At 41.8% G+C, this 27,376-nt stretch overlaps 2 protein-coding genes across 2 annotated transcripts; one reads left to right on the top strand and one right to left on the bottom strand.

The window, feature by feature from the left end:
* Nucleotides 1–666: 666 nt before the first annotated feature.
* Nucleotides 667–6,648, bottom strand: BLOC1S6 (biogenesis of lysosomal organelles complex 1 subunit 6; the record flags this gene model as incomplete). Its single annotated transcript, XM_084267931.1, has 5 exons — nucleotides 667–2,983; nucleotides 3,856–3,942; nucleotides 4,516–4,603; nucleotides 5,634–5,778; nucleotides 6,585–6,648. 5 exons carry the CDS (start codon nucleotides 6,646–6,648, stop codon nucleotides 2,864–2,866), a joined length of 504 nt encoding a protein of 167 aa, XP_084124057.1. The 3' UTR covers nucleotides 667–2,863.
* A 4,664-nt stretch (nucleotides 6,649–11,312) lies between these two features.
* Nucleotides 11,313–26,426, top strand: SLC30A4 (solute carrier family 30 member 4; the record flags this gene model as incomplete). The annotated part of the gene is made up of 7 exons (XM_084268115.1): nucleotides 11,313–11,703; nucleotides 16,626–16,772; nucleotides 21,930–22,083; nucleotides 22,335–22,542; nucleotides 22,846–22,951; nucleotides 25,203–25,337; nucleotides 25,968–26,426. The coding sequence occupies 7 exons, from the start codon at nucleotides 11,313–11,315 to the stop codon at nucleotides 26,120–26,122; spliced, it is 1,296 nt and encodes a 431-aa protein (XP_084124241.1). The 3' UTR covers nucleotides 26,123–26,426.
* Between the last annotated feature and the right edge of the window lie 950 nt (nucleotides 26,427–27,376).

Here is a 27,376-nt window from a genome sequence, read left to right as displayed (position 1 = left end):
GGAAGCGTTAACTGAAGCACAGTTCTCACTAAGCCAGAGAAAACTCTGGGCTGGTAGAACACAAAGAGAACAGTTACAGAAGCAACCCCTACCATAGCACACAGAATAAAACCAGAGGAAACATTCTGTAGAGATCTTCCAAGAAGAAACAAATACCTGTCTATACCTGTCTTGTGAACACGGGAAAGCTACCACTATCAGTGAAAAAGCCAGATTCCACCGAATTAAAAACTGGTTCCTGTAAAGATGTAGAGCTATAGGAGGAGGAACACAAATTAGACATCCAGGTTAACAGCAGCAAAGATTAAAGCATGGGAAACTGTTGGCCACAGTAATTCCTAAATTCATAGACTCGTACAAAATAAAAATTCACAGAGTTATTGCAGAGTTAAGTGTCTTCTGCTGCTATGACTTGCTAGTTGTGCACACATCAAGTATGAAAGAGCACAACACACCCTGCCCCATTTTAAAGCTGTTATTTTATGTTTGAAAAAAGATGCAGCTAGCTGCATCTCCTCAAGTGGATGGAATAAAAAGTCAGTAAGGAAGCATCCAACACTACTGCATTTATCTACTTGGTAAATAATTTTTATAAAATCAGGCAAGACTAAATTTATACAGTAATAGAATTACTCACTCTACCTGTGCATATTAATGCCACCACAGAAATTTATCTCCATATTCATACAAACCCCAAATTTTACAACTATTTTATGTGAAAAGTTATCAATTACATATTTGCATATAAGTATGAGATTCCTCAGACAAGCACTGAAAGCTTTTATTCTTTTAATCAGAAATTATTCCAAAGAAACACTGAAATATACAATTGCAGAAGAATAAATTTCTGTGCTTAGAATTTTGTATTTTCTGTAAAAATACCCATGATTTTCTGGAAAAAAACCCACCAAACCCAAAAAACCCCCACAATTCTTCAGATAAAAAGCCACCACAACTTGAAACACAAAACTGGATTTTAGATGAAGGAAACACAAATCAAGAAATACCCCAGGAATTTAATTCTGATTTTGATACCAAGACCTCTAGTTTCATGTTATACTTGAATAAGAACTGTTGAAATTCCCAGCATCTAATTTTGAAGTTACATCACAAAATAACGTATTTAAACAATATTTCATTATGTACAACAATAGATTGTGGAAATTTTTTACATTTCTCTTCAGAAACACACACAAACCACAGCAGAGAGGTCAACATGAATCCACTAGTCATTAATAGGCACGAGTCACTTAAAGGAAAAATACCCATGGAAAGTTTTAACCCATGGCTGTTTCAGTAACAGCATTGCAGTGTCTCTTCAGACTACTTTTAATCAGTTTGTTCTTCTGGCCCCAAAATATTACCCCAGTTTACCTTGCATCTGAGAGGATTACTCATTAGGGTATGTCTTTCACAGGAAGGAAAAAAAATAAATAAAAAGTCACAAATATTAAGAACAGGAAATTAGGAATTCAGAAGATTGTAATACAGGAGAGTCCAGGCAGGTGTAACCTGTGTAAGTCATCTAAAAGGGAAGAAAGTAAAATTGACTGTGCCCCTCTGATATCTTACCATGCTCTTTTTAGGGAAAACTTTACATAGCTTACCCTTCATATTACTTCAAAACTTGCCACTTACATTACTACTTAAAAATTAATACAGATATAAAATAACTATTTTTTTTAGACTGTAGGAACAAATAATTTAAAGCTCTTTACCAGTCTAGACAACATGTACATTCATTTGAATAAGAGTCCACACCATGTGCTGCAACAGAGGAATTACATTCAGAGAAACAAATATCAATCTCCATCTTGCATTTATCATCAGTATACAGTATTAATCATCACTTCAGGTGAAGACAGGATAACAAAAATTCTCTCACATAGCCCTGAAGTGCAAATGAATCATTTCAAGGAAAAAAAAAAAATTAAATGCAGAAATTTTTCCTAGAAGTACCTGAATTTCACATTAAGTGGAAATTGTTCTGTTTTGGTTGCATTTTATTTTGTCACACAAAATAAAAGAAACTAATTTCCAACACCCCAGAAGTCTGCTTAGACCACACACACAGTCTTCCTGTTTGAGCACTACAGAGACAAGTTCCCTGGTTTGACTCAAATGTTTGTGGTAGCACAAACTCATTAATCTCTGTGTTGTGTACACATCAATTCCAAGTCTCGTGTTCCGCTTCCCCCTGCCCCAAACAATTCAGCTGGGAAATTATTCAGAAGTTACTTTAAAGCTGTTATTATGTTAGTTCATGACAAAAAAACCCAACCCAAACCAAACAACGAACTGCTAGGAAAAAGTGAGCTTTCAGGCAAATGCACTGGAAGTTCATCAGAGATGCATCAAACTAAGGCTTCACAAAAAGTCAGTATTTATCCATCAGGGCATCAAGAAGTATCAACTGCCCAAATCAAAGCAGTTTCAGCCAACTAAGTCCAAGGATGAGAACAGAACTTTAACTAGTATCCCGTATTTTTGTCTGAAAAACATGTATGCTGATCACCAAACAGCTCTCAGAATTCTAAACACCAGAAGAAGGAAAAAAATGGATATGTATTTAAAACTGTTATGCCCAAGTTCTCCTATATACATATGTGTGTGTATATATATATAAAATTAACTTACATTATAACAACATCAAACTGCATAGCATTATAAAAGAAGGCAACTTGAATGTCTGAAAAGAAAAAAAATTGAATGTTACCAACCCTATTACCACCGTTCTGGAATTTATGGTATCAGAGGGTAGAGTGTTGCTAGTACCAGCTACAGCCCAGCTGGAGCAAAGTCTGCCTTAATTCCAGAGAATGCAGAAAGAATTAATTCAGACAAGTTGTTGCATGCTCTACTTTCATGTCCTCCTAGCAGGTTTTGCTGTTAACTGCTTTTCTCTTTCAAGTTCCTTCTCACGTTGCTGTTCTCGTTCTAGTTCTTCTTTCTGCTTCTTTTGCTGCAGCTTCAGTGCTCTTTTCTAAACAGAAAGACAAGAAAGTAATTGTAACTTCTGCCTCTGAATACTGCATTAGATGGCAGGAGGAGTTCTTAGATTTATGACAATCTGGTTTTCACTGAAAAGGCACAGAAACTCAAACAGCAAAGAGAACTAGTTGGAATGAATTACACAACAGAACAATGCAAATATCCAAGGAAAAGCAACAAAGCTGGTGAAGGGTCTAGAGCACAAGTCTTATGAGAAAAGCAGCTAAAGGAATTGGGGGTTCTTTGGCCTGGAGAAAAGGAGGATGAGGGGACCTTATTGCGCTCCACAACCACCTGAAAGGAGGTTGTAGCCAGGGGGTGTTGGTCTCCTCTTCCCCTCCCAACTAAGAAGTAATAGGACAAGAGAAAACAGCCTCAAGTTGTGCTGGGGAAGTGAATTTCAGTTGGGTATTAGGAAAAATTTCTTCACCAAAAGGGCTGTCAAGGATTGGAACAGGCTGTCCAGGGAAGTGGTTGAGTCACCATCCCCAGAGGCATTTTAAAGATGCATAGATGCCACGCTTAGGGACACGGTTTAGTGGTTGCACTTGGCAGTGCTAGGTTAACAGTTGGACTTGATGATCTTAAAAGTCTTTTCCAACCAAAACAATTCTCTGATTCTGATACTGCCTAAACATGATGCCAACACTGAGATTTACTAGGAGTTCAGACACTCCTACCTCAAGCAACTCAGGAAAGTTTAAAAACATACATGGTTTGGTACTACTGAAAATATCAATTTAAAAGAAGGACCAAAGATTCTGTTTTCATCAGAACTTCCAGCATGCATCTAAAATGTAAGCTAGGTATTTAAATATGCACTCGACTTCTGTGTTGGAAAGTAAAAATATTTATCCCACTCACTTTTAACTTTGATGTCTTCTCATGGAGCATCATCATGTCATTTCTAATACTCACTAACTTGTTGTGATAGTATTTAGCTTCTGAAAACTTAAAAACCGTAACGGTTAGATCAGTGACTGTCAAGTTGGAACAGTTGTTTTATCAAGCTACACAGCAAAACAGCAATCAAAAACACATTCAAGGTTTATAAAGTTTACATATTACATATATTAATAGAGAAAACTACCATATCTCAACAGGTATGTCCAGCAACGGACTGAATTAAGATTCATTAAGCAGAATAAAAATATTACAGTTATATGTACCACACAGCAGTGTTTCATGGGCTCTTCCTGCTAGTCTGGAGGTGCACATGGCTCTCACTGGAGCCTCAGTCTGACTGACAAATGGCACACGATCACTTTGGCTACTGGTTCTGAACAACTAGACTTACTACCACTGGCTGACTGAGCCTGCTTTGTCTTCCCAGTGCCCTTCCTCTTTAAAGGAAATATGCTGGTTCTGCACCCTCTCCAGCAACAATTTGTCCCAAATATCTGAACTGGTTGGTTCTCTTCCTGTAGGTCATTAAGAACAAGGAAAATCCACAAGTTGCTACAAATACCTTCAGCAAGAAGATCTACACTAGTCTAGACTGAAGAAAGCATTAACAGTGCTTACCAACATATCGATATCAAGAATGGAGTTACACTCCTTCAATTTTGAAATTTCTTGTTCTAATGTTTCTAGTAATACCACTTGGTTCTGTCTGAAACAAAAAAAGATGCACAAAACTAAAGTAAAGCAGCACATATGCTTTTCAACCAGATATTTAAATAAACACTGCTTTTGATGATAACAATCTAAATACATGTTTCCCCATATCAGATAATCATTGCTACGTGATTTCAATAAAGACCAAGTAAACTGTTCTATAAACATCTCAGATGAGTATACATAAATTTAACTGCAATCATACACCATGATAAGACATCCAGGGGGAATATCCAAAAACCCTGAACAGGCAGTAAACATCCCAGGTTGAATGACAGGAAAAACAACTAGCTCTTGACTTTTTACTCTGTTGCCTCTGCGTGATGCTGCAGGACTCAGTTATTCCTGAGGAGAACCTGTGTGAATCCTCGATGCTTATTAAGGATCTTATATATAAATCAGCTAAATTGTTTCCAGACAGAGGCTGTCCTTGTTGGCAGTATAGCCACACAATGCTTTATGAAATCCAAACCAACATACCCTGCAAAACCCAAGATAGCTCTGTGTAAAGTCCTTTCCAGTATCTTTGCATCCCTGGCAGATCCAGTCTGCACTTGAATAAAAACTAGTCTCAGTTACCAGCAATATGCTAGTACAAAGAATTCTTATCTGCTTAGCTCCTTAATTATATTTTCTAAGAGTATCTTTTGCAACACTGTCTAGAGACTGGATAACAAACATCACATTGCTCTAAAAGCTGCTCTGAAAATAAACTGCATCTCTGCAAACAAAATAAATCCAGCTTTCAGCATGTTTTCCACTACAGAAGTGAACGAATATTTAAGGAATCTGCATGTCTTCTGGCATACTTGGCTTAGGGGACTTCGGTGTCTTAGCATTATAAATCCTTCAGTCATAGTTCTGATAGGCGACACATATCATTTAACTGTTCAGGATGCTACAGTCAGAACATAGAAATATTACAACTAACTATATTCCAGTTAAAGGTCACTAGAACATTACAGTGAAAAAAGTAGCCAACAAAGTATGCATATATAAACAAACTTTTAAACCCAACTTCTTACGTAAGTTCCTGCAGTGCTGATTTTGATCGCTGAAGGTCAGGCAAATAATGAGAAAGCAATCCTGTAGTTAGCTGCTCCACTGCTTTCTCATCTATTAAAGGCAGATCTTCTACTACTCCCTCATCTGGAGATGCATCACCAGAACCTACACCAAAGAACAGCAAAGCTGAATGTGACCGGTCAGCACACACTGCAAGTTTCACCTACAGCACATATATCTTCCTGTTTATAAAGCAAAGCATTTATACATTGAAGGAATAATTCTTTGCACTTTAACAGCTAAACTCTGCTTCCTTTCTCCTCCCCCTTTTCATCCCTCCTTTATCCCCAGCCTGGCATCATGAGCTTCCTGCTGAACAGTGTTACCTTAACACAGGCAGAATAGAAAGAAAGAAAGAAAGAAAGAAAGAAAGAAAGAAAGAAAGTATTCAAAAAACACATTATTAAAGACTTTTAAGAAGTGACAAGTACTCGAGTCTACTGAAGGAATAAAAAGAGGCCACACTAATTGTTGCGGCTGCGCGTGAAGAACACCTAAACCCGATTGCACCCCCTCTCCGCTTTCCCAGGCGGAGAGTGAAGGCGGGCGTGCCGAACCGAGGCCTGCCTGCCACCCAAGGCACACGGGGCCCTCACTGAAACACGGCACGCTGCCTCCGAAGGTTTGCGAGACTCCGGTAACAGCTATCGGGGCAAGCTACCCTGACCGCCTCCACTCAAAGCCCTCGGGCCTCCCGCCTTTAATCCCTAAGCCACCCCGCAAGGGAGAGAACGGCGGCGAGGGAACCCCGCCGCGAGACCTCTGGCCGCGCTCCCCGGCGGCGGAGCGAGCCCACGGCGCGCCGCGCGGCCGCTCTGCTCTGACCGGGGCCGGGGCCGGGGCCCAGCTCCCTCCTCCGACCTCTCTGCACCCGCCTCCCTCCCGGCCCGGCCCGGCCGCCCCTCACGTACTCTGCGAGCGCCCGGGGCCGCTCGCGGCCGCCGCCGTCACCTCCGGCCGCTCGGCGACATTCATCGCTGCCGCTCCCCGCGCCACCGCCCGGGCTGAGGCCGAGACTGAGACGGGAGGAGGGCCCAGCCGGGCAGCGGGAGTCCAGCCGCCCTCACCGAGCGGGGCGGCACGGCGCCAGCTGCCCCGTTTCCCGCCGCCTCACCATAGAGCCTCCCCCGGCCGCGCCGGGGTAGAGAGGCCGCCGTTCCGGACGTGGAAATGGCGTATGAGTGACGTTACGAGCCCCCGGCGCCGCTCCCTTCCTCTCGGCGGGCTCAAGAGCGACTCCGAATCCCCTCAGGACGGGGCCCGAGCTCAGGCGGGCAGAACGCACCGGCGGGCGCCGCGGTTGCGCCGCCGCGTACCGGGAGCGAAGCGCTGCTCTCCGCGCCGCGGCGTTTCGCTCTGCGGGGATCACCCACCGCTCTTGCCCCGGGGGCTGTTTCCGTGCCCGCCCTGTCCCCGGCAGCCGGCGGGAGTCGCAGTAACTCGCCGGTGCGTGTTGTTTCCGTACGAAGCCCGCTCCACTCGGCACGGTACCGAGCGGTTCGCACCTTGTACCCGCAGGAGCCTGCGGGGAAGGCGGGCGGAGCTGCGGAGAGAAGCCGGCCGGGGAGCTGCTCTGAACGCGCTTGGAATGTGCAGTGTCCCCGTGAACCCGGGGTTCAGTTCCGGTGGTCGCACTCACGCTTCTTGGAAACAGACTGAGGCGGAAAAGAGACACTTGGGATAACCTGTCGTCCTCGAACCCGACATTTTTAACAACACTGTCGTTGCAAATGACTTATTTTTTTCCCTCCAGATGTGTATTATTAACTATTGATCACAACTATGTCACTGTTCTGTCATCGGATGAAAAACTAACCTGTTTTTCTTCCTTTTGCTGCTTTTGCTTTAAAAAAAGAAGCATCAAAGGCTTGGTCTGGAGCTGGACTGCAACACAGGCACTTAATTAACTTAAACAGCCTCGAATCAAAATCTCAGTTACAACTGGTTAGCAGTTTTATATAAAACTTGGGAGGGCAGGGGGGGATGGGAGAAGAAACTGTTGGAAAGTTTCACTGGGAACAAGACTTCTCAGCTTCCAGATGGAATTTCTAGTAAGAACAAGTGAGATAACCGCTCTGAAATAGGCTCACTTGAGATGTGGGAGTTTCAGATTTGCACTCCTGCTTTGCATGTTCCAGGCCCTCCCACGTCTTGCAGAAATAGACTAAGGATGGGAATATAAAATTGGCATCTGCTTTTCTAGACAAGTTAAAATTTAACTATTTATCAACCCAAGTGCTCCAAAAAAGAGATTGTTGGGAAGCCTCTCGTTTCTTCTCCTCTACAAACTGTTCTGTTTCACAGTACTCTGTTATTGATGCCATTATCCTGTGAAGGATTAGGTAAGGTATTTTAAGAGCAAAAGGGGTTTGAAAAGTAAGGTAAGCGAGCCCTATAAGAAAGAATATAAACATCTGGTTCAACTAACAAAAAGCACAGTTGCCTGCTGGTCTAAATACTTAATTTCAAGGACTTGTGCAAAATCAGCACTAACATTACCATTGTTATCTAAATGTACCACACAACAACAGACTCCATAACCCATGGAGCCACACACTGAAATAGCTTTAATTAATCAGAAAGAAAATCATGCTGGCATCATCTCTATATAATCAGCTGAATTGAATTTTTAGTCACACACTACACAAAGGAGACTGAAGAACCTCCACTCCTCAGCTGATGGCTCTGCTACCCATCCGTGGGCAGCAATGTGCCCAAATCTTTGTTTACTGTCTCGGAACACTTCCCTCCTTTCTCTCCTCTTCTCCTCCAGTCCTCTATTGTATTCCTGCACTTATTTGCTACTCCTAATCCTACAGCAATTCAACACCTACTCTCTTGTCCAAAGTTTGTGCACAACTTTCTAGCTTTCTTGCTGAGGTCCTACCCTCCCAACGAGCTTGCAGGCTGGTATGCTAGGAAGCCGTTAAATTTCAGAGTGCTGACAAGACAAATGCCTACATATGTGACAGTAACCACAAGTGATCGTGTTTCCTTTTCACTTTATATTGTGGCAACTGTGTTGAGAAATGCAATGCTCTCACCCAGACATTCTGGGTTTTATTGTTCTAACTGATTTAAGCAGTTACATACGTAGCAACACACAACCCCCACTCTAGAAATCTGAGTAAAAATGGACTAAATTAGCTTAAATTGTATTGCAAATAGTATGTTTTAAACCATTGCTTTGCAAGTCTTGCATGACTTCAGGGATGCCAGCATGAAACAAAAATACTTCCCATTAATAGGTAACTTCTTATTAAGTAAATGAGACTACAGAGAGAGTACAGCCTCGGCTATCATCATAAAGAAGCCGAGTGAAACAGGCTGTCACAAAAGGCTCTGTTCAACAGAGGTTCATCTTGACAATGTAGGACTTGGTTCTTGGCAACAGTTTCAAAAAAACTGGTCTTAGTTACTCAGTGAAAGGCAAGGTGCAAACCTTGGTGCACTGGTTTAGAGTCTTAAGTCCCACCAACTTAGTGCCCTTTCTCAGCGCTGTAAGTTTCTAAGCATGAGCGTATTCCTCAATCCCCAATGCAAAGCCCAACATTTTAAAGACAGTTTTGCAGGCAGTTGTTTTGGCAGCTCCTACCTGGCTAGTCATTCATGCATGTGTGTCCTTGCTCACTTGAGGACAGAACTTGGTGAAACACAAAGCAAGTTAAATCAACCAGAGAGGAGAACAGCATCATCAAGAATGGCTGAAGTGGAACACAGCTGGGAGTGCTTCCCTAGCAGCAAGGCTGGCTTAACAGGTTCCCAGCCCTGAGTGCTTATTCTATTCTGACTCCCACACCCCCTGTCCCCTCAGTTGTTACATGGATGTCTATGCAAGTTGTGACTGTGGCAGCGCATACAGATATATCCCAACCCCCTCCAATATGTATTTTTTAATTCTGTCCCTTTTCAGGCATACAGTTCATCATCTGGCCCCAAAACAATTGTGCTGATAACCCCAATGGGGGAGTTACAAGGTGGGTGAAACCTTTTCAGCCACCTGAGGAAGAATAACTTGAGATTACGCAGGACAACAGCCACACTGTAAGGTGTCAAGGGAGCTTGGACAATGCATAATACTGTTTATTTTTGGACATCACTATGGAAAACAACAATAATCAATCTCCGCCCAAGGCCGGTTTACCACACATGACTCCCTTCCCACAGGGCCTGTTCCAAGAAGGGGCTCGCTCTGCATCCTGCAGCGCCGCCCTGATGCATGCCAGAATTTGCTATCAGCCCTTGAGCAGAAAGGGAGTGCCCTCCTCCAAAATCTAGCAGTTCTACACAACTGTCAGAAAACAGGATATGTACTTTCACTCAGGCAGGCGTGTTTTTCCAGAAATGTTTATGACTTAGGGAACTGACTGACGCAGTAACAAAATTTGGCCATGGGTACAAACTGGCTCTGAATACACACAGGCTGGAAATGAGATGAAAATTTCTAGTACTCAGACCAGTGAGCAGAGGTAATAACCTCTCAACAGAATTAGTAAAGGGAAAAATCTAATTAATTTTTAAGTTAGAGCACAGTTATGAAAGGAATTACATGACAGCGGGGCCTCTGAGGTTTGTTTCTCTTCATCCTTTAAGGAATGTTGAGAAAGGGATGTGTGACTCCTACCACACTACCCTAACAGGACCTACTGGAAACCATGGAAAGAGCGGAGCCTTTGACAGCAAGAGAAAGGAAAAAAGCTACAGAATGCAAACTTGTGCCTTTTAGAATTTGAAGCCAGAGCGCATCACTATGCAGCTGGAAACAGCTGCGTGTCTGTCAACTGATCCTACTTCCATTTTTATAGTTTTGGAGGCTTTTACAATTAAAGTAAAGTAAACCTTGCGTGACATTTATCTTCTCAACACAAACACACGTCGGGATGGGAACCTGCCTGTTGGGCTACTAGAAGGGAAGCGCGGCTGCCGTAGGGCAGGACGCTGCCGACCGCCACCGCACCGGGCGAACCCCCTACCGCCCCCCCAGGGCCGCGGTCAGTGCCGGGCACGGCGGGGGCGGGCCTCGAACCCACGGCCTTCGTGTGCGGACGGCCCAGGCGCAGTGCCGGCGGCCCGCGGGCGCGCAGGGGATGCCGGCTCCCATCTGCCGGCCCCTCCCCGCCCGCTGCTGCCGCCCTCCGCCGGGGGTAGCGCCGGGCACGGGAGCGCGCAGGGGTTTCGGCTGAGGCGCGGATGCCCGGAGCGCGGCGCTGATGGATGTGACGCGCATGGCGGCGGCGCTCCCCCTGCGCCGGCAGGGAGGCGGCTCTGCGCCCTGCGCCGCTTGCCCGGCCACACCGTGACCGGGTCTGCGCCGGCTGAGAGCGGCGGGGGCACGGGCTTCGCGAGGTGGCCTGGGGGTGACAGCCCCCGCGGCGCCTCACAGTTCGGCGCCGGGCGGGGAGGCGGGTGTGCCTTGAATACCGGGAGGCGGTGGTGTGGCTCGGGAGTGCCGGGGCGCTCCGCGGCAGATCCCCCGCGTAGCGTTCCGGACGGCCTGCGCAGGGCCCGGCGGGGCCATGTAGGGGACATGCCCTGACGGGACAGCGAGCGGACAGGCGCCGCCTGCGAGGGGGAGCTGCGCCAACGGAGCCGCCCGCGCCGGATCGGCCGCAACCGGCGCGGCCCCCGGCGCTGCCGCTATGGCTGGGCCCGGCCTGTGGACGAGCATCAAGTCCCTGCTGCGGAGGAACGAGGACCCCTTGTTCCTGAACGACTCCAGTGCCTTTGACTTCTCGGACGAGGTGGGGGACGAGGACTTTCCCAGGTTTAACAAGCTGCGCGTGGTGGTGTCGGACGACGCCTCGGAGGTGGCCCCGGAGACGCCGGTGAACGGGGCCCCCCTGGGCCTGCCCGACGACGACGAGTCCCTGCTGGACCGGGACATCGCTCTGCGCAGCGCCCGGGCCGGCCGGCCGGACCCCTGCAGCAGCTGCAGCAGTCGGCGGGAGCGCTCCAAGCTGAGGAAGGTGAAGAAGCGGCTGACGCTCGCCGCCCTCCTCTACCTGCTCTTCATGACGGGGGAGCTCATAGGTGAGTTGGGGGCGTTTTCCGCCGGCTCCCCGGCCCGGGCGCCTCAGCCGGCTGCGCTGCCTCGGCCTTGGTTTTAAATATTTGCTAAGAGAAACCATCTCTCAGAGATATCAGAGAGATTAGCTGCAAGTTCAGAGAGTGAGAAGGAGCGAAGTCCACCTGTGTTTTTCAGGCAAGAAAAGAAAGAGGAATTTGCAACTTCCCTTACCTGAACCTCATCAGCCTCCCCAGAATGGCACAAAACACGCTTTGTGTGTGCGGGGGGATGTCTAATGTCTAATGGCTTTTTAGCTCCCTTTGTGAGTTTCTTTTAAAAGTTTGTAAGGGGTGCTCAAAAAGGGAGAAGTGACATTTTATTACAGAGATAAAGAACAAATTCATCCTCAGTATTTTTTAATTACCTGCCATAAAATCTTGCTGCGTTTGCAACAAGAGGGAAATGCACTTGCTGAGCGTGACATTGGCCGTAACAGCAACACTAATACTGGGGGATATCTGCCCTTACTCACCAGATACAGCAATACACTCCGTTACAACTGAAAAGACAACTCATGAGCTATCAATAACAATCCAGGGAAGAAGCCACTCTGTCAACAACTTCCTGATAGTTTCAGCTACCGTTCCCTAGAGTAGCATATGTTCCATCCAGACATAAACCATACAAGCAAAATGAATTAAAATAATAGGTATTTTAACACTGGCCATTACAACACGTAAGAATACTAAGCAGTTTGATTAAATTCTTTGTGTTTTTCTTTGTTATTACTTGCCAGAAGCATGGTGAGTTTTTACCTAGAAATTTGTTCCTGTGTAAGCATCTGATTGTTGTTGGTCAGAATGAAGCTGGTGCTCAAGTTCAGCTTTGACCGCTCCCTCAAAAGGCACGCTATCATGTGCTCTTCAGGTTGAAGAGAACCTGTGCATTATACAGCAGTGTCTACAAAATGACAGCGCTTTTATTTAGTAGGCTGTAGTAGTATATTAAGTAGAAGGTCCCTTGGATGCATAGATGAGCTATTAAATGTTAAACTTTTGCCATTATCTAGTTATTTTTACAAAGGATAGTATTTATCTTTTAATATCTGTTCAATTAGCAGCATCAGTGTCCTGTTACCATCTGTCTTTTGGGTACCTCCGTGCCTTGAAGTAGTAGGGAGCAATACACAGTACCAGTATATCGATGTGCATGTTGAGCCAGGTCTCTCTAGCATCAATAATACTAATTGCTTTTAAATTGCTTTCACTTTAACATAGGAGTCTGAATTGGAGATAATCAGGTTAATTATTTGCCATAATTTACCAGAAAAAAACCAAGTTATAAAAACCTTCTGTAAGGAAGGAATGGAGCTGTCTTAGCTGTAACGACATGGGACCTACATTCTCCTCGCTTATGCGGATGTGGTCAGTAATGACTGAAGATCTGAGATTTGCTCATGTGAAGTGAGCTCTTGCATCACTTACCCTAGGACAGTTGTGAATTGTATCTCTAAAACAGAAACTTCTACAAGATGGATCGGGAGAAAAAGCATTCCTTGAGTACACATAACGCAGCTTGTCCCACAGGCATAGGAAAAAGTGGAAGCAGGAGTGGTCTGTTTTTCAGAGACCAGAATACTGACTATATCTACACCAGTTCTATTTGGTGCCTTATTTCTGGAATATGGGTTAATGGGGGAAAAAAAGTGGGTTTGTCCTTTAGCACCTCTCAGTGTGTGATTAGCCAGTAGTAACAGTGCCACGATACATCAGCTCATTATAGATAAGGCACTTCACATCAAACCTGTTGCAGGAATCTGTCTGAATGTCTCCATTTTCCCCCTCCCTCCCCCCCAGCTATGTCTTTTATCTCTGTCTGAGGTATTGGTTCAGCATGAGCTCATGTAAATTTGATAAGCATAGTGATAAGCATCCTTTACCATGAGAGTAATTTTATTTGATTGTATTCATGTCAGAGTTCATCTGAAGGGGCTCTTACTGAATAACGTCTGACCTGTTGGCAGCTGTCACTAAAAGTGTATGTTAGGGGCTTCTGATCCCATGCACACTACTGTAGACCTCTGCGTAGCTAGTGCAGGGACAGCTCTAGAAATAGTAAGTGTTGAGAGTAAAAAATACACTCTCATTACTGTCACATCATCTGTTTCTCCCTTAATAGCCAGGACTTCTGGAGGCTTAGCTGAGGGTGCCAGATTTGTCTGTACAAAGCATTAGTTAGCACTGTAGTGTGGGCTCATCCTCCTCAGGTTTATGTACACTATTACCAGCCCTGTTTGGCACCAAGGCAGACAGCACTAAGGGCCAGACCCATAAATTATTCAGTCATCCAGCTACCACAGAGAATTAATAGAAGACTTGGGTATCTCTGTACTTCTGTGGATCTTGACCTGAATGACTTGTCGTAGAGCAAGTAATCAGCAGCAGAACGAGTAATTAAAGAAGGAGCCCTCAAATTCTGTGTCAGTGCTCTACTTGTTTAATTTATTTTGCTCCAGCCCTATATTATGTTCTGTCTGGTTGGTTTCAAATTTTGGAACTTTTTGAATCACTATGTAGGCTCAGGTATATGGGTAATTTTGTTTGATCATACAGGACATTTTAACTGGCTTCTTTCTGTGATCCACAAGAGATTTGAATTTCTGATAAAAAGGCAGAAGACCCTATCAGACAATTAATTTGTTGAGTAAAAATCTTTCTGCTGTCTGTTACAGATGTCAAGATGAAGGAAATCTTGTTTCAGAAGCTTTTTTTGTGAAATGTTGATTGGCATGTTTTTTCCAAAGTATAGCCAAGCTCATTACCCTATCGCACCTCAGTGTTTGTTGTTTAATTGGATGAACAGTCATTGTGAGAGTCAGATAACTTAAATTTTGTGGGAACCATTTTCTATCAAGAAATTAAAAGCATACTGCAAGTCCTAGTTAGCTTTTCTGACAGGGTTTTGATCTTTCAGCTATGTTTAGTTTTCTAATTGCTTCTTCATGAGGAGGACTGCTGTCCTTCACAGGTCACTGAGAACAGTGGTGAGCCATCAAGCTGTCTGTTTGTAAAGGTTATAGATGTCTCTTTTTTTTTTTTTCTTCCAAGTTGCCAATTGTGTTTAAACAGCCCTTGGCAGTACCTTTAACCAAGCAATGAACCGATACATTTGGAAACAGAGAACCTTTGATTTCAGCATTTCATATATCTTAATTATGTTTTTGTAATCCACATGCTGCATTATGATTAGCTTCAGCATCTGAATTCCTTCTTTATCACTTTATTTTAAAGTCTTTAAATGTGATAGGGTAGCTGAAAGAGAATTATCTTGGACCAAAGTGATTTGCAAAATTAATACATGTGAATTCACATGCATACTTCAAGTTATCATACCTGCAAGCTACTGAATTGAATGTCCTTAGACATAAATTTTTTCTTGTGTTGACTATAAAGAGGTTGAGTTGCAAATTTCTGAGTAATTTTTAAAAAATTATGTGAGAACATTAATTCAGAAAGGAAACGCATAATGCATTTTACTCAAAAAGCTGCTGAATTGCTAAATCTTAAGACCTTATTATATTTGATCTCTGATAGCTTTTGGAAAATTTAAGTTATCAGAAGAATTTGACTTAACAACTGAAGAAGGGGGGATAGAGGAAAGGAAATGGTTGAAATGCAGTATATTTGGTAGCTACTCACAGTACAAGCAATACTACTGTATCAACCATGCTGCTTGTGTTTGGCTGGGGAGGGGAATGTAGCTCTCAGCTGTCTGTATCTACACACCTGCAACAGCCATGCGCGCACACACACACACACACACACACACACACACACACACACACACACACACACACACACACACACACACACACACACACACACACACACACACACACACACATTTTATGACTAGTCTTGAAAGCAATGAGCAAGTTGTGAGTTTCTCTTTGCTATTTCCTCATGGTCAGCCTCTTCAGCAAGACAGTTTTAATTGTATACTTACATACCTTTAGTCTAAATGTTATCTGGAGCCTCAAGCTGGCCAAATGGCACACCAGCTGCGTGCTTTGCTCCTTAGAATTTATGGGCTGAATGACAACCTAAAGGTAAAAACAGAAACTGAATCGCAGCTGAGCTGACACTAAGGATCCGATCTTTCCTGAGAAAATGGGCTTACCTTCCTGTGTGTGGAAGAAAACTAAGCCTGTCCTTGATTCCCCTTTGGATAAGGGATGCTTCAGAGAAAGGCGCATTGTTTCAATCTCTCACCCATCCCATAGTAGCATTAGCAACTGAATTGGAACAAAGATATTAACCTTTGATCTGAGGTTATTTGTCTCAATGCAACTCATAATTACAAGAACAAATGATGGTAATAAATAACAAAGAAAAATGCTGTGCAAGTGAAAGTTATTGAATTATTGTCTGCAATATACATTGGCAGAACTTAGACACCCTTGCCAGGACAGGGAATAATGAAGGTTAAAAGATAATGTAATAAAAATAAAAAGGAAGTAGGGTAACATTCCTTGCCATTGAGTCACTGGATTTCTCTTCTTACTCCCTAATGTCAAAATATTTAACAGATGTAGTTTAATGAAAGGTCAGCTGATTAAACACATGTGCAATAATATATATAGAAAAGATAAAACACTGTTTTGTGCCTGATCTTGCACACATTATGTCAGTACTCTGCATAAGGGTAACAGGAGTGAAGCCTTTCTATGTTACTCTTCACTGCACTTGTAACTACGGTAGCTTTAAATTACAGCATGGCATTTTGATTGTAATGGGGAAAATATCACCCTGTTTAGTGATTATAAGAAGGGCTCTTATGCAGCTAATGCACTGTTCTGAACATAAATAACTGTAAGCCGTGCCAAAAGGGCACTATCCAGAATCATTCATGTCATATGTCCTGACTTTTCCAACTTTGTTTACAGGTGGATATGTTGCTAACAGTCTAGCAATTATGACAGATGCACTTCACATGTTAACTGACCTTAGTGGTATTATTTTGACACTGCTTGCTCTCTGGCTGTCGGCTAAGTCTCCCACAAAGAGGTTCACCTTTGGATTTCATCGTTTAGGTATGTAGATACCGACTTTTGCTAACAGAGTATTTTAAGCAACAACTGTAAAGATCATCTAATTCTAGTAGAATAGGTAACTAGAAGGAAAGTAGCAACAAACATTTATGCTGTAACACCTTGACTTGAATGTCCTTTCACTATGTGGGTTGTATTGCCATAAGGGAGTAAAGAATTAAAAAAGACACCCAAAAGTAAATTTTAAACCTCAGCCAGAAGTGAGGGTTGATGGCAGATTTTCACTCACTGGGAGCAGGACAAACCTCTCCATCTCTGTAGAACTAGGACTTGCCAGATCCAGAGTTAAATTCTGAAGGATCGATTAATCTCCCATCTTAAAGAGGAAGGTTAGGGACTTAGCTACATGATGATATTGTAAATATGACTTCTTACAAATGAACTGTGGCCTAAAAAGTTTAAACTGAGTTCACAGGAGTGAAGCTGTCCCCAGCAAGAACAAGGGTGATATGCAGCTGTGTATCACATCCCATCCATAGATACTGGGCTGGTGCATTAGGTCAGGCTCCTGTGCAGCTTTGTGCTTTGGAGTTGAGGCTGTTAAGCAAAAGGAGGACATGCTTTTTGGTCAGTCACTGCTGGAACAAGGTTACCTGTTTGTGTAGCACACTGAAGAGCTTGTTGGCGCAGAATCAGCATGTCAGTTCACAACAGATTATTGCTACTGCCCAGGACTTCAGTAGAATTATGACAGTGGAAAAATGTCCTATTCAATGTGAAAAATGACCTCTTAATCCAGAACTAAAAAGTTCTGTAGAGCATATCATCAGAAAACTCTGCCCTGCCAGAAGCATTCCTCTTGCACTCCCCAAACTACACAAAGTAGAGGTCAAAGTGTCCCATGGTTTGCAATACAGTGAGTTGCTTAATGTCTGCCCATTTTAGGTGTCTGTGAATAGAAATATAATCAGAACTATGTACTAAAACTTGGAAAGGTATTGTCAGGACTCTTTACTTTGTGTCTGGAAATGATGGTAGTTTTCATGTGGTTGCTAACTGGATATTATAATTCATAATTTATAGCTGCAGATTTTCTAGACATTTTACCAAAAGCTTCAACCTTTATTTCTTATGAAACAGATAATTTCTAACGCCAAGTTAGCTATCTCTGCTGTATACATTTTATAGTGTATAGTTTGTCAGAAATTTGAAAAAGTCTTCCCTAATCATTATCTGCAATTCTTATTTTGGCTGCTAGATCAGGAGTAGAATTTAACAGCTCCATCACTCGCAGTCATTTGTCATCAGTTAGTCACTAACGCATGAATGCATAACTCTGTACACTAGCACAGCTCCTCAGGGCTTCACCAAGAAAGCATTAACAGTGCCAGCATTTCCCATTACAAACTTTTCTTTCAAGAAGTTTTAATTTAGTGATAGGAGGTCGTCTGATACTGAAACCCGACCTTGCAGGTATGCCCCTAGCATTTGCTCACGCTCTGCAGAAGGACGTTTGCCAGCATTTATACATACTTCAACTCTACTTAAAAATAATGAGCGGTTGATGGCTTTGTAACTTTTCTAAAAACAAGTAACACGTATGTTGAGCATGACATGGCCTAGCTTAAAATGGGAATTAATCTTAAGAAAAAGAAAATAAATTTACCTATGGCATTAAAAAAAAATCTTAGCTCTGTATATTTTCTGACTTTGCAATTAATTTGAAGGCTTCATAGCACCTTGCAAAGAGAAATCCCTGGGGATTCCTGACACCTCACTTTCTGTTATTTTTTTTTTCTTCGCCTCATTTTACTGCCAAGGAAAATACTGGCCAGACCAATCCAGTGGTGGCCCATGGGCCAGATCTGGCACATAGAATTAGTCCATATTGCCCACCATCATCTCCCTAGGTACCATCTCCTCCCTGGGAGAAACTACAGGGAGCAGCTTCTCAGTCCTGCAACAATTACTCCTCTGCTGCTCAGTGCCTGTAGATGGTCAAACACTACCACAGGTTGCTGAGGGTCCACAGTTGGAAATACCCAAACGCAACTGGATGCAGCCCTGAGCAACCTATAGCTGACTGCTTTGAGCAGGACTACAGAGTTTCCGGGGGTTCCTTTCTACACCAATCATTCTGCATGAGTAGCAGCATTACAGCTTTCTGGAGGAAGAGGAGGAGGACCAGAGCCTGGGGGTGAGAAGAGTTTCTGTGGCTGCAGTGAGGAAGAAGTGGTTAAGGTCCTGCAAAAGATGCGCCCCCCCCCCCCCAACCTTAACCTCTGCATGTATAGAAGGTGGGATGGTTCAAAATCACTACACAGATTTTAAAGTCACATTTGTGACATTTACTTGCCTGAGTTTAGGTACCCAGTCTAAATGCCATGGCCCGAGGGCCCAGTTTCACACATCAGTGAATGCTGGCAATGGAACAAAGCCTCTTCTAGGGTATACCCTTGCTGTAACACATTTTTCTGAAGAAACTGTAAGAAGCTTGTCAGCAAATAATATGAGCTCAACAATAGCTTGCATTTCATAAGGGAGATGTTAAAACATGACAGAACGTTTAAAATAGGGTAAAGACTGAGCATTTGTCACAAAAAAAAAAAGTGGAGCACTTTTTAAAGCTGGGGATATGTACCAAGAACTCTCATCACTGACCTGCTTTGCATTAAATTTCAAGATAATCTATACATGCAGTAAGCGTTCTAATGAACAAGGTGGCTGGTGCTCATTATCACTTTTGTTTGCAGAATGACAATTTTCAAACTCCTTCTCATAAACATTGCATTGTAAAGACAACACACCTATCAGTTGTCAAATTCCAAAAGGAAATCAGCACTAGTTTTCAGTTATTTGAATTATCTCTCAATACATAATGTGTATGCTCCATCTTCAGTTTTGGTCCATTTTCAGTGGTAAAAAGGAAGCTGACAGATTTAGAAATGAATTAGGGAAGTGAAGACAAAATAACGCAGATTGCAGCCATGTCTGCAAAGGATTATATTCTTGAAGCCAAAAAGTAATTCTGTTTCACCATCAAGTGGATATACCTCCTTCTCACCACAACCCTGGGCAGATTTAAGCACAGATATGGAACCTGGCTTTTGTCCATTGCTGCAAACAACGTTAGCAATGACAGAACCAGTCAGTTCACTGGGGCAGTGCCTAGCTCATTTCCCAAGAAGTGAAAGATCTCAGCACACATCTACAATGCTGACACGACAACGACTGTGATAGAAACTGCAAGGAAACCACTGGTTTCCAGTGCAGAAAAACATGTTTTTAGGTTGTAAAAGCCAAAGTATGTTATTTCTCTTATAAATGCTAATGTTCTATGGCTTCACAAATTTTTTAAAAAGCATTCTGGAAAACCTTCTAAGCAATGTGGGTTTTTTTTTTGTTTGGTTTTTTTTTGAAGGGCTGTTGCCCTGAATAATCTGCCAGCTTTGTAAAGAACACTACTGCTTGCATAGATATTTCCAGCATCTTCATGTTGTTCTGAAATCATCCAAGACTGTGACAGTTGCCTTTTGGAGCCTTGTTACTGCCTGGTTATGCTGGTACTCATCCAGGCACCGACACGCTACCGAACAGCTGAATGTGTTGGTGTGAGGTTCTTCTCCCAGAGCGATGTTAAAATTCAGCGTACAGATCAAGTGATTATCAAAGTGTTTATATAGCTGCAAGTCTGTTATTGTCCTATCTAATTAATAAAATTAAGGTAGTTTGAGTTAGAAATAACACTTGCAGTAACCAATGTTTTACTGCACACTGACAGATTCAAAGCAGGGGGAGAAGTGAGGCAATTCTCACATATTCTTAGAGCTATGGTACAGCCAACAGCAGAATTTTGCCCTTACTAGGGAATAAATCAGAGCAACATGTGTGAAACAAAGGGGAAGAACAACCATTACAATTCCAAGTCAATAAAGTCCACCTCTGATCTTTGAATTCGCACAGGAAGGATAAGATCCCAGCGATCCATCTGGCAAGATGACAGTAATGAGCATTACACATAATGATTACAGATTACTCAGGCATGGCTGCAGATTTACATGCAATACAATGGATCTGTCATTAAGGTTTTCCCCAGTGCTTTTTGTAAAGCCTTGTATTAACTTGTTTATAACCAAGACAATCTTAACTAGGCCAGTGTTTTCTCTCTCAGGTATCTTTCCCCTCCCTTGAAAAAAATACAAAACAGGGCAATCATTCTCTGAATGTGAAGCTACAGGATAAAAGTATGTTTAAATTAAAAGAAATGTAGTAATCCCTTTGGAAATACCTATATTCTTTATAGTAGGTACCTTAAAACTAGTGTGGACTCATCCTCCTCAGCTTTATGTATGTCATTACCAGGCCAATTTCTTATGTTGGGTACCGAGGCAGACAGCACTAAGGACCAGACCCATAAAATATTCAGGCCTATTTACCTCACATCAGAACAGCTGGAACCTTTTAGAGCGCTGTAAACCACTTTCCACAGATATAAGTGGCAATGGAAGGTTCAGGACAATGCAATGTTTTTATTAGCTTTCTAGTTTTCACTTTATTTAGACTACATGTCCTTTTGGAAGTCCCTGCTGATAAAATTCCCACACCAGAACACTGGTCATAACACACTTTTTTTTGAAATATGAGTATTTGGTAAACATGAGATAATGTTAAAACAGTATGTTACAGCAACACTGAAACTGACATTAAGCCATGTTCACAGGTGAAACCTGCAGTAAGTAACAGGTACATACAGTTATGTCCAGAAGATTAGAAGTGATATGGCTGACCAGTCTGTACTGTTTGGTTCCCCAATCTCTTCATATTTTTTTTTCCTCTATCCTAAATACAAAAGGATATATAAAAGTAATTTCTAAATCCAGCTTAGTACTGTGGACACTTGAAATCAACCTTTTTCTTATTTGTAGGTAGGCTGGTGATGTCTGAAATCATCTATCTTCTCCCTTGGACAGGACCTTTGTCTGTGACTTCTTAGGCAAAAGCTCTGGCTTGTCTGAAGAAATCACATCACTTGTGTGGAAGTTCTCAGAGAAAACATCATTTAAGGGATATACCGACAAGGAAGTGTGTTAATCCTGTTTTCCGAGATTTACTTACCACAGGCTCTGTCCACATTCTAATTGGGAAATAGAAGTAGATGTGAGACTAATTTTTGTAATGTTGTTTTCTTTCTGTTTGCAGAAGTCTTGTCAGCCATCATTAGCGTATTGCTGGTCTATATCCTTATGGCATTCCTCTTGTATGAAGCTGTCCAGAGAACTATCCATATGGACTATGAAATAAATGGTGATATCATGCTGATTACAGCAGCCGTTGGTGTTGCAGTTAACTTAATGTAAGACCTCCCTTTTTCTATGTTAACGCTTAAATTTATTTATGAATAATCTACCAATTCATTCATGGCCTGTAATTTTCTTATGGAATGTAGTTTTGCTGGACCTCTACATTTTCATAAAACAAGAAAGGATAATGAGTACTACTTTATAAATCTTTGGTTTAAAAGGAAAAAAAAAAGCACAAAACAAAACCCCACCCACCAAACCCTAAAGCCTGTTTCTTGCACTGTTTCTCTTCTTTCACTTTCAGAATGGGTTTCTTGCTGAATCAGTCTGGGCACCTTCATTCCCACTCCCATTCCCACTCTCACGTACCTCAGTCAAGCTCTCCTAATGCAGCCCAGAGCAGTAGTCATGGTCACAGCAGCCTTGCAGTGAGAGCAGCATTTGTACATGCTCTTGGGGACCTGGTACAAAGTATCGGTGTGCTCATAGCCGCATATATCATACGCTTTAAGGTAAGGAATGGCTGTAGCCTTTGAGGCAGGGGAGAATTGTTCTTATTTTAACTCCGGTGATTAAAATTAAAAGGGAGTTGTTTTCTTAAGTTATAAAATACCACTAAGTATTTTTATTTATAAGCTTCATACATTGATGCAAAATAAGTGGACACTATCTCTGTTATGTATTCTGTAACTATTCAGACAAAAAGAAATATTAATGAAAGCCTGAGCTAGCAGCAACTGCATTTTCTGAGTCACATTTTTTGTAAGCGAGCATATTTTCTTACATCCTTTAACATCTCGGAAGTTCCCTTGCAGCCAGAATACAAGATTGCTGATCCTATCTGTACATACGTATTTTCCATACTGGTGGTTTTGACAACAGTTCGAATTCTGTGTGACACTGGGGTTATTATTCTGGAAGGTAAGATCTGTGCAGCGTCTGCAGTACTTTGTGTCAAATATCAGTGAGCATTGGCACGTTTTTGACATCATGATCACCATTAACAAAGTAGATTGTGTCTGGAGACCAGTTTATCTTGCTCCTGCTTCATTCTGTTGATTCTTGATGGCTCATTTAAGTTGCAGTAGACTTTAGGTGTCTCTGACCTCTGCCAGAATGACACAAGTCCTAGCTTAGCCCACACAGTGCTATCAGGAGATGAAAGGAAATGTAATGAACTTTCTTTTCTTGGGTCTCAGTGACTGTAAGCAGACATTTGCCCTGACTCAGTTCTACACTTTCACTTTAAATGCTTGTAAATTTAAAGTTAACATGAATGCATGTAAAAGGAGGAAGCAAGCTTACACCAAATGCCTGGACAGGTGGTTCACACCTGTCCTGTCTTCCCCTTTTCCACAAGTGCTGTTGTATTACTTGCATTCTTCTACTGTTACTGTAGGGGAAACCACAAGTGGAGAGTGGTGTAAAAAGCGAGAAGGAAAAAAAAAAAAAAAAAAGTAAAATGCAAAGAAAAAGCAGAACATCTGATGGTGATGTACAGGGAAAGATGCCAGCAACATTCTTTGCATTATTACTGCTTGATCTTGTACTGAAGGTGAACGCTAGGCATGGGAGAATCATCCTAGGTTTTAGCTTAACCTTCTAGTTGTCTCGTGAGCTATTATTGACTTTACTTTTATCATATTATTAGGTTCAGTCAAGAACCTCAAAGTCTTTATTGTGAAGTGCTTTTGAAAAAAAAAAACCCAAACCGAAAGTTCACTGATAAGGCAAAAATAGTGAAGTTTGCTTAAGAAACCTAAAGCAGCTCTGAGGCAATAGCTAAGATTTAGCTGAAGAAAACAGAGAAGGCAAACTAATGGGCTATCAGATTCCAGATGTTTGAGTTGTAGCTGTTTGCATAGGTATCCAGCTGTCATAAAAATCTCCTAATTAACAATGTTATAAGAAGTGATGATAGGTGGGCTTTATGTATGCCAGAGTTCTTCCAACTCAAGATGGGGATCTCTAGAGAATGGACTTGCATTTATATTGGAGGCCATGGCTACAACATCAGGGTCCTTGGAGTTGTATCAGCTTTCTCTGTTAATTTTAACTTACATTTGACCATTACATTTTGAACGCAAGGTGAAAAACTTAAATTATTGTCTAATACCAACAGCGAGATTTTAGCTTTTAATATAGATTTATAAGGCAGCATGGAAGTGTATCTATAGCATGATGCAAGATACCAAAATTTAAGTCCATGTTTCCTGGGAAAGAGAAATTTGTAGAAACAGTATCAGGCAGTTCTATGTTATCTATCAGCTAAATAAATTTTCTGGATAATCTTTACTAGAAGGAAAGCTTTGTTTAATATGAGACAATCCTAGACATTCAACTTTCAAAAGAGATGGTACTGGAACTAACATAATTTAAATGACAGTAAGGCATCAAGATTGGAGAGGAGTAATCCAAAAGTTCTGAGGAAATTTGAGAAGCAAGTGGCTGAACGCATCGTATATATAATCAAACTCCATAAAACTGGAAGATAAGCAGTAAAAAGACAGGATAGAAAGAAAACTATTGAGCAACAGAGTTGGTTCAGTAATTTTGTACTAGTTTTTGAGCCCATGTTGTTCATCTAAAATTTTGATTCTACCTTTCATGCAGCTAAGCTGGAGGAGGGAAGCTACAGAGGTGCTGTAGCTGCTGAAAATGCTGTATCCAGAAGGAATTTGGTCATTGCAACCACTGATTTGCAAAGATGCCACACTGTAATACAAAAGTTGCATGTGTTAACCACTGCAGATGGATTACTATGAGCCTTTGAAAATTACACCAGTTACCTGAACAGTTTCAGGAGACAGTGGGAGAAGACAGGCCCTAACTTACTTTTTTTTTTTTTTTTAGACTCTTACCTTGCAGTCCAGTCTAAACAGTTGCAGTAAAAGTTGTCTACACAAGTAAATCACTCTAAAGGATTTAATGCTGGCTACTGCCAGCAAGCAGATTCTGGGCAGGACAAATTACGTTTGAGACAACACTGTAATTCCTGTACAAGGTCTATATCTGTATAGGACTTAATATGCCACTTTGCACATTCTCCTCTATTCTTAATTTGGAACTACTACTACTAACAGCACAAATGATAAACTCTTTTAACATTGAGAGCTGTCATGACATTTGAAAGGCTACTGAGATTAATTTTATCTTGTGTTTGGTAACACAGGAGTTCCAAGGCATTTAAATGTGGATCGCATTAAGGAAGATTTGATGAAAATTGAAGATGTCTACTCCATAGAAGATTTAAATGTTTGGTCTCTCACTGCAGGAAAAACAACTGCCATAGTCCACTTGCAACTAGGTAAGTTACTGTATAGCATAATGCTAAATTAAATCTAAGAGTAAAAAAAAAAAAAAATCCCCACTTTTCCCTCCTCATATTGTTATTGAGGTTAAAGCAAGAAATAGCGTTCTGGGGGGAAACAACCCCAGAAACTAACAACCTACTGTTGCCTACAGTGAGGCATAGAACCCATTAGCCCAGAAGGACACAATGTAAGTCAAAACTGTGCTTAGTAAAATACATTCTTACCAAAACATCCCGTACAGATTCTTTGGGTAACTGGGGGAAAAGAGGAAGAAGAAAAAGACAGGGTGAAGTTCTAAACGTGGAACAATCTTACATAAGAAAAATAAGTATACTTTTCCAAAACGTGCTGAGTTAGACATCTAACAGTACCATGAATATTAATTCTTAGTAAGAAAGCTTGTTTTTTCTTGGGGGTTGGTGTTTACCACAGTTTTATCAAAACACGATTCGAGTTAGAGGACGTAGATAAAATAACAGAGTGCATAGTGAGCACAGAGGAATATTAAATGAGTACAAGCAAAGATTATTCTAGTGGGTAACACTGTGATAAATTTGTTAACAGTTGGATTGTCCAGGTTTCTTGATGAGTGAATTATATCAATTGTTTTCTTGATTTTCCAGTTCCTGGTAGTTCATCTAAATGGGAGGAAGTTCAGTCCAAGGCCCGACAACTGCTGCTGAACACATTTGGAATGTACAAGTGCTCTGTCCAGCTTCAGAGTTACAAACAGGAAATGAGCAAAACCTGTGCAAGTTGTGAGAGTTCCAGTGCCTAATTTCACATGTTTTGGGAACTGCTGCCTTATTCTTTATCTTGTAGTCGAAGACTGAGAGCAATAAATGAAAAATGAAAATGATCAACTAGAAACCATTAATATGTGGATTTGTACCATGTAACATGCAGCGGGGAGAACTGGTGCTGCAAAGAGTGCAGTGGTTGCCCTACAGAATGTGTATTTCACTCTCTTCCTTGAACTGATTTATTTGATTTGTTATGATTTTGAGACAAAGCTGTTTTCAGGTTATTGTTTACAAACTGCAACGTGGCTCTGCAGATACCTCACAAATTACAGTCCAACATTGTCCTCTAAAAACTACATATCACAAAATACCTGCACTCCAAATGGAGCATCGAGTATTCAGTATTTCAGTTAAAGTCTCTAATGCTGATCATGCCAGGGTTCCATAATAAGTCACGACCCCTGAATTCAGTATACAGTATTTTTTGCTGTAGTAATTTTCATACAGTATCTTAAGCTATAGTACACACAGTGCTATTTGAATTCTTTTGGAATCTGTCTCTTTGGAGACACTACAAAATACAGAATTTACTGTACCCAGACCAGAAAGTCAGCTTTAATCTGGGCATTCAGAGATCCAGACAGGAAGATCCTTGCCCAGACTTCTGGTATTTAACTAGAGCCCCAACACTGGATCCAAAGTGTTTTTAAGTGATCACTTACCTTTAATGTATTTTAGAATAGGGTTTATACATTAGAAGCAGGTTATTTATTTTACAAAGTTTTGACTTGTAAGATAAATTTATTATTGATAATCTTGAATGTCTAAACCAACATTTGATTTACACTAGAAAGCCAGCTGATTAGCATGCATTCAAGTTATGATTAGTGTCTTGTGATTGATCATTTTTCCATGATCATTTTGCTTTAAAGGAAAAAAAAAATCTAATCACAGAAACTATGCTTGACATGAAGATAACACTCAAACACAATCTGCACACATACAAAGTACACAGATCTGCTAATAGGAAAGCAAGGAGCAGAAGCTTTAGATACGTACTATTCCCTCTGCAAGAGATCTCTGTGACCTCTTCATCTCTGCTTTCAGCTCAGCACGGCAGTTCCCTGACAGGAATGCCACTGCTATAGCAGTCCCTCACCACTTAGCTTTATGAATCAAGCAAAATCCAAGCAAGCTCAGTAAGCTAGTGGTGTTGGACAGCAATACTGTAACATTTTACAGAGACAGGAAGGCCTTTTCTTATTTATAGAGGGATGATGTGGTAATTT

The sequence above is a fragment of the Gallinula chloropus genome, assembly GCF_964237585.1.
Source record: "Gallinula chloropus genome assembly, chromosome: 9".
Classification (NCBI taxonomy): Eukaryota; Metazoa; Chordata; class Aves; order Gruiformes; family Rallidae; genus Gallinula; species Gallinula chloropus.
The sequence above is the reverse complement of the archived record's forward strand: the minus strand, read 5'-3'. Positions and strand labels throughout refer to the sequence as shown.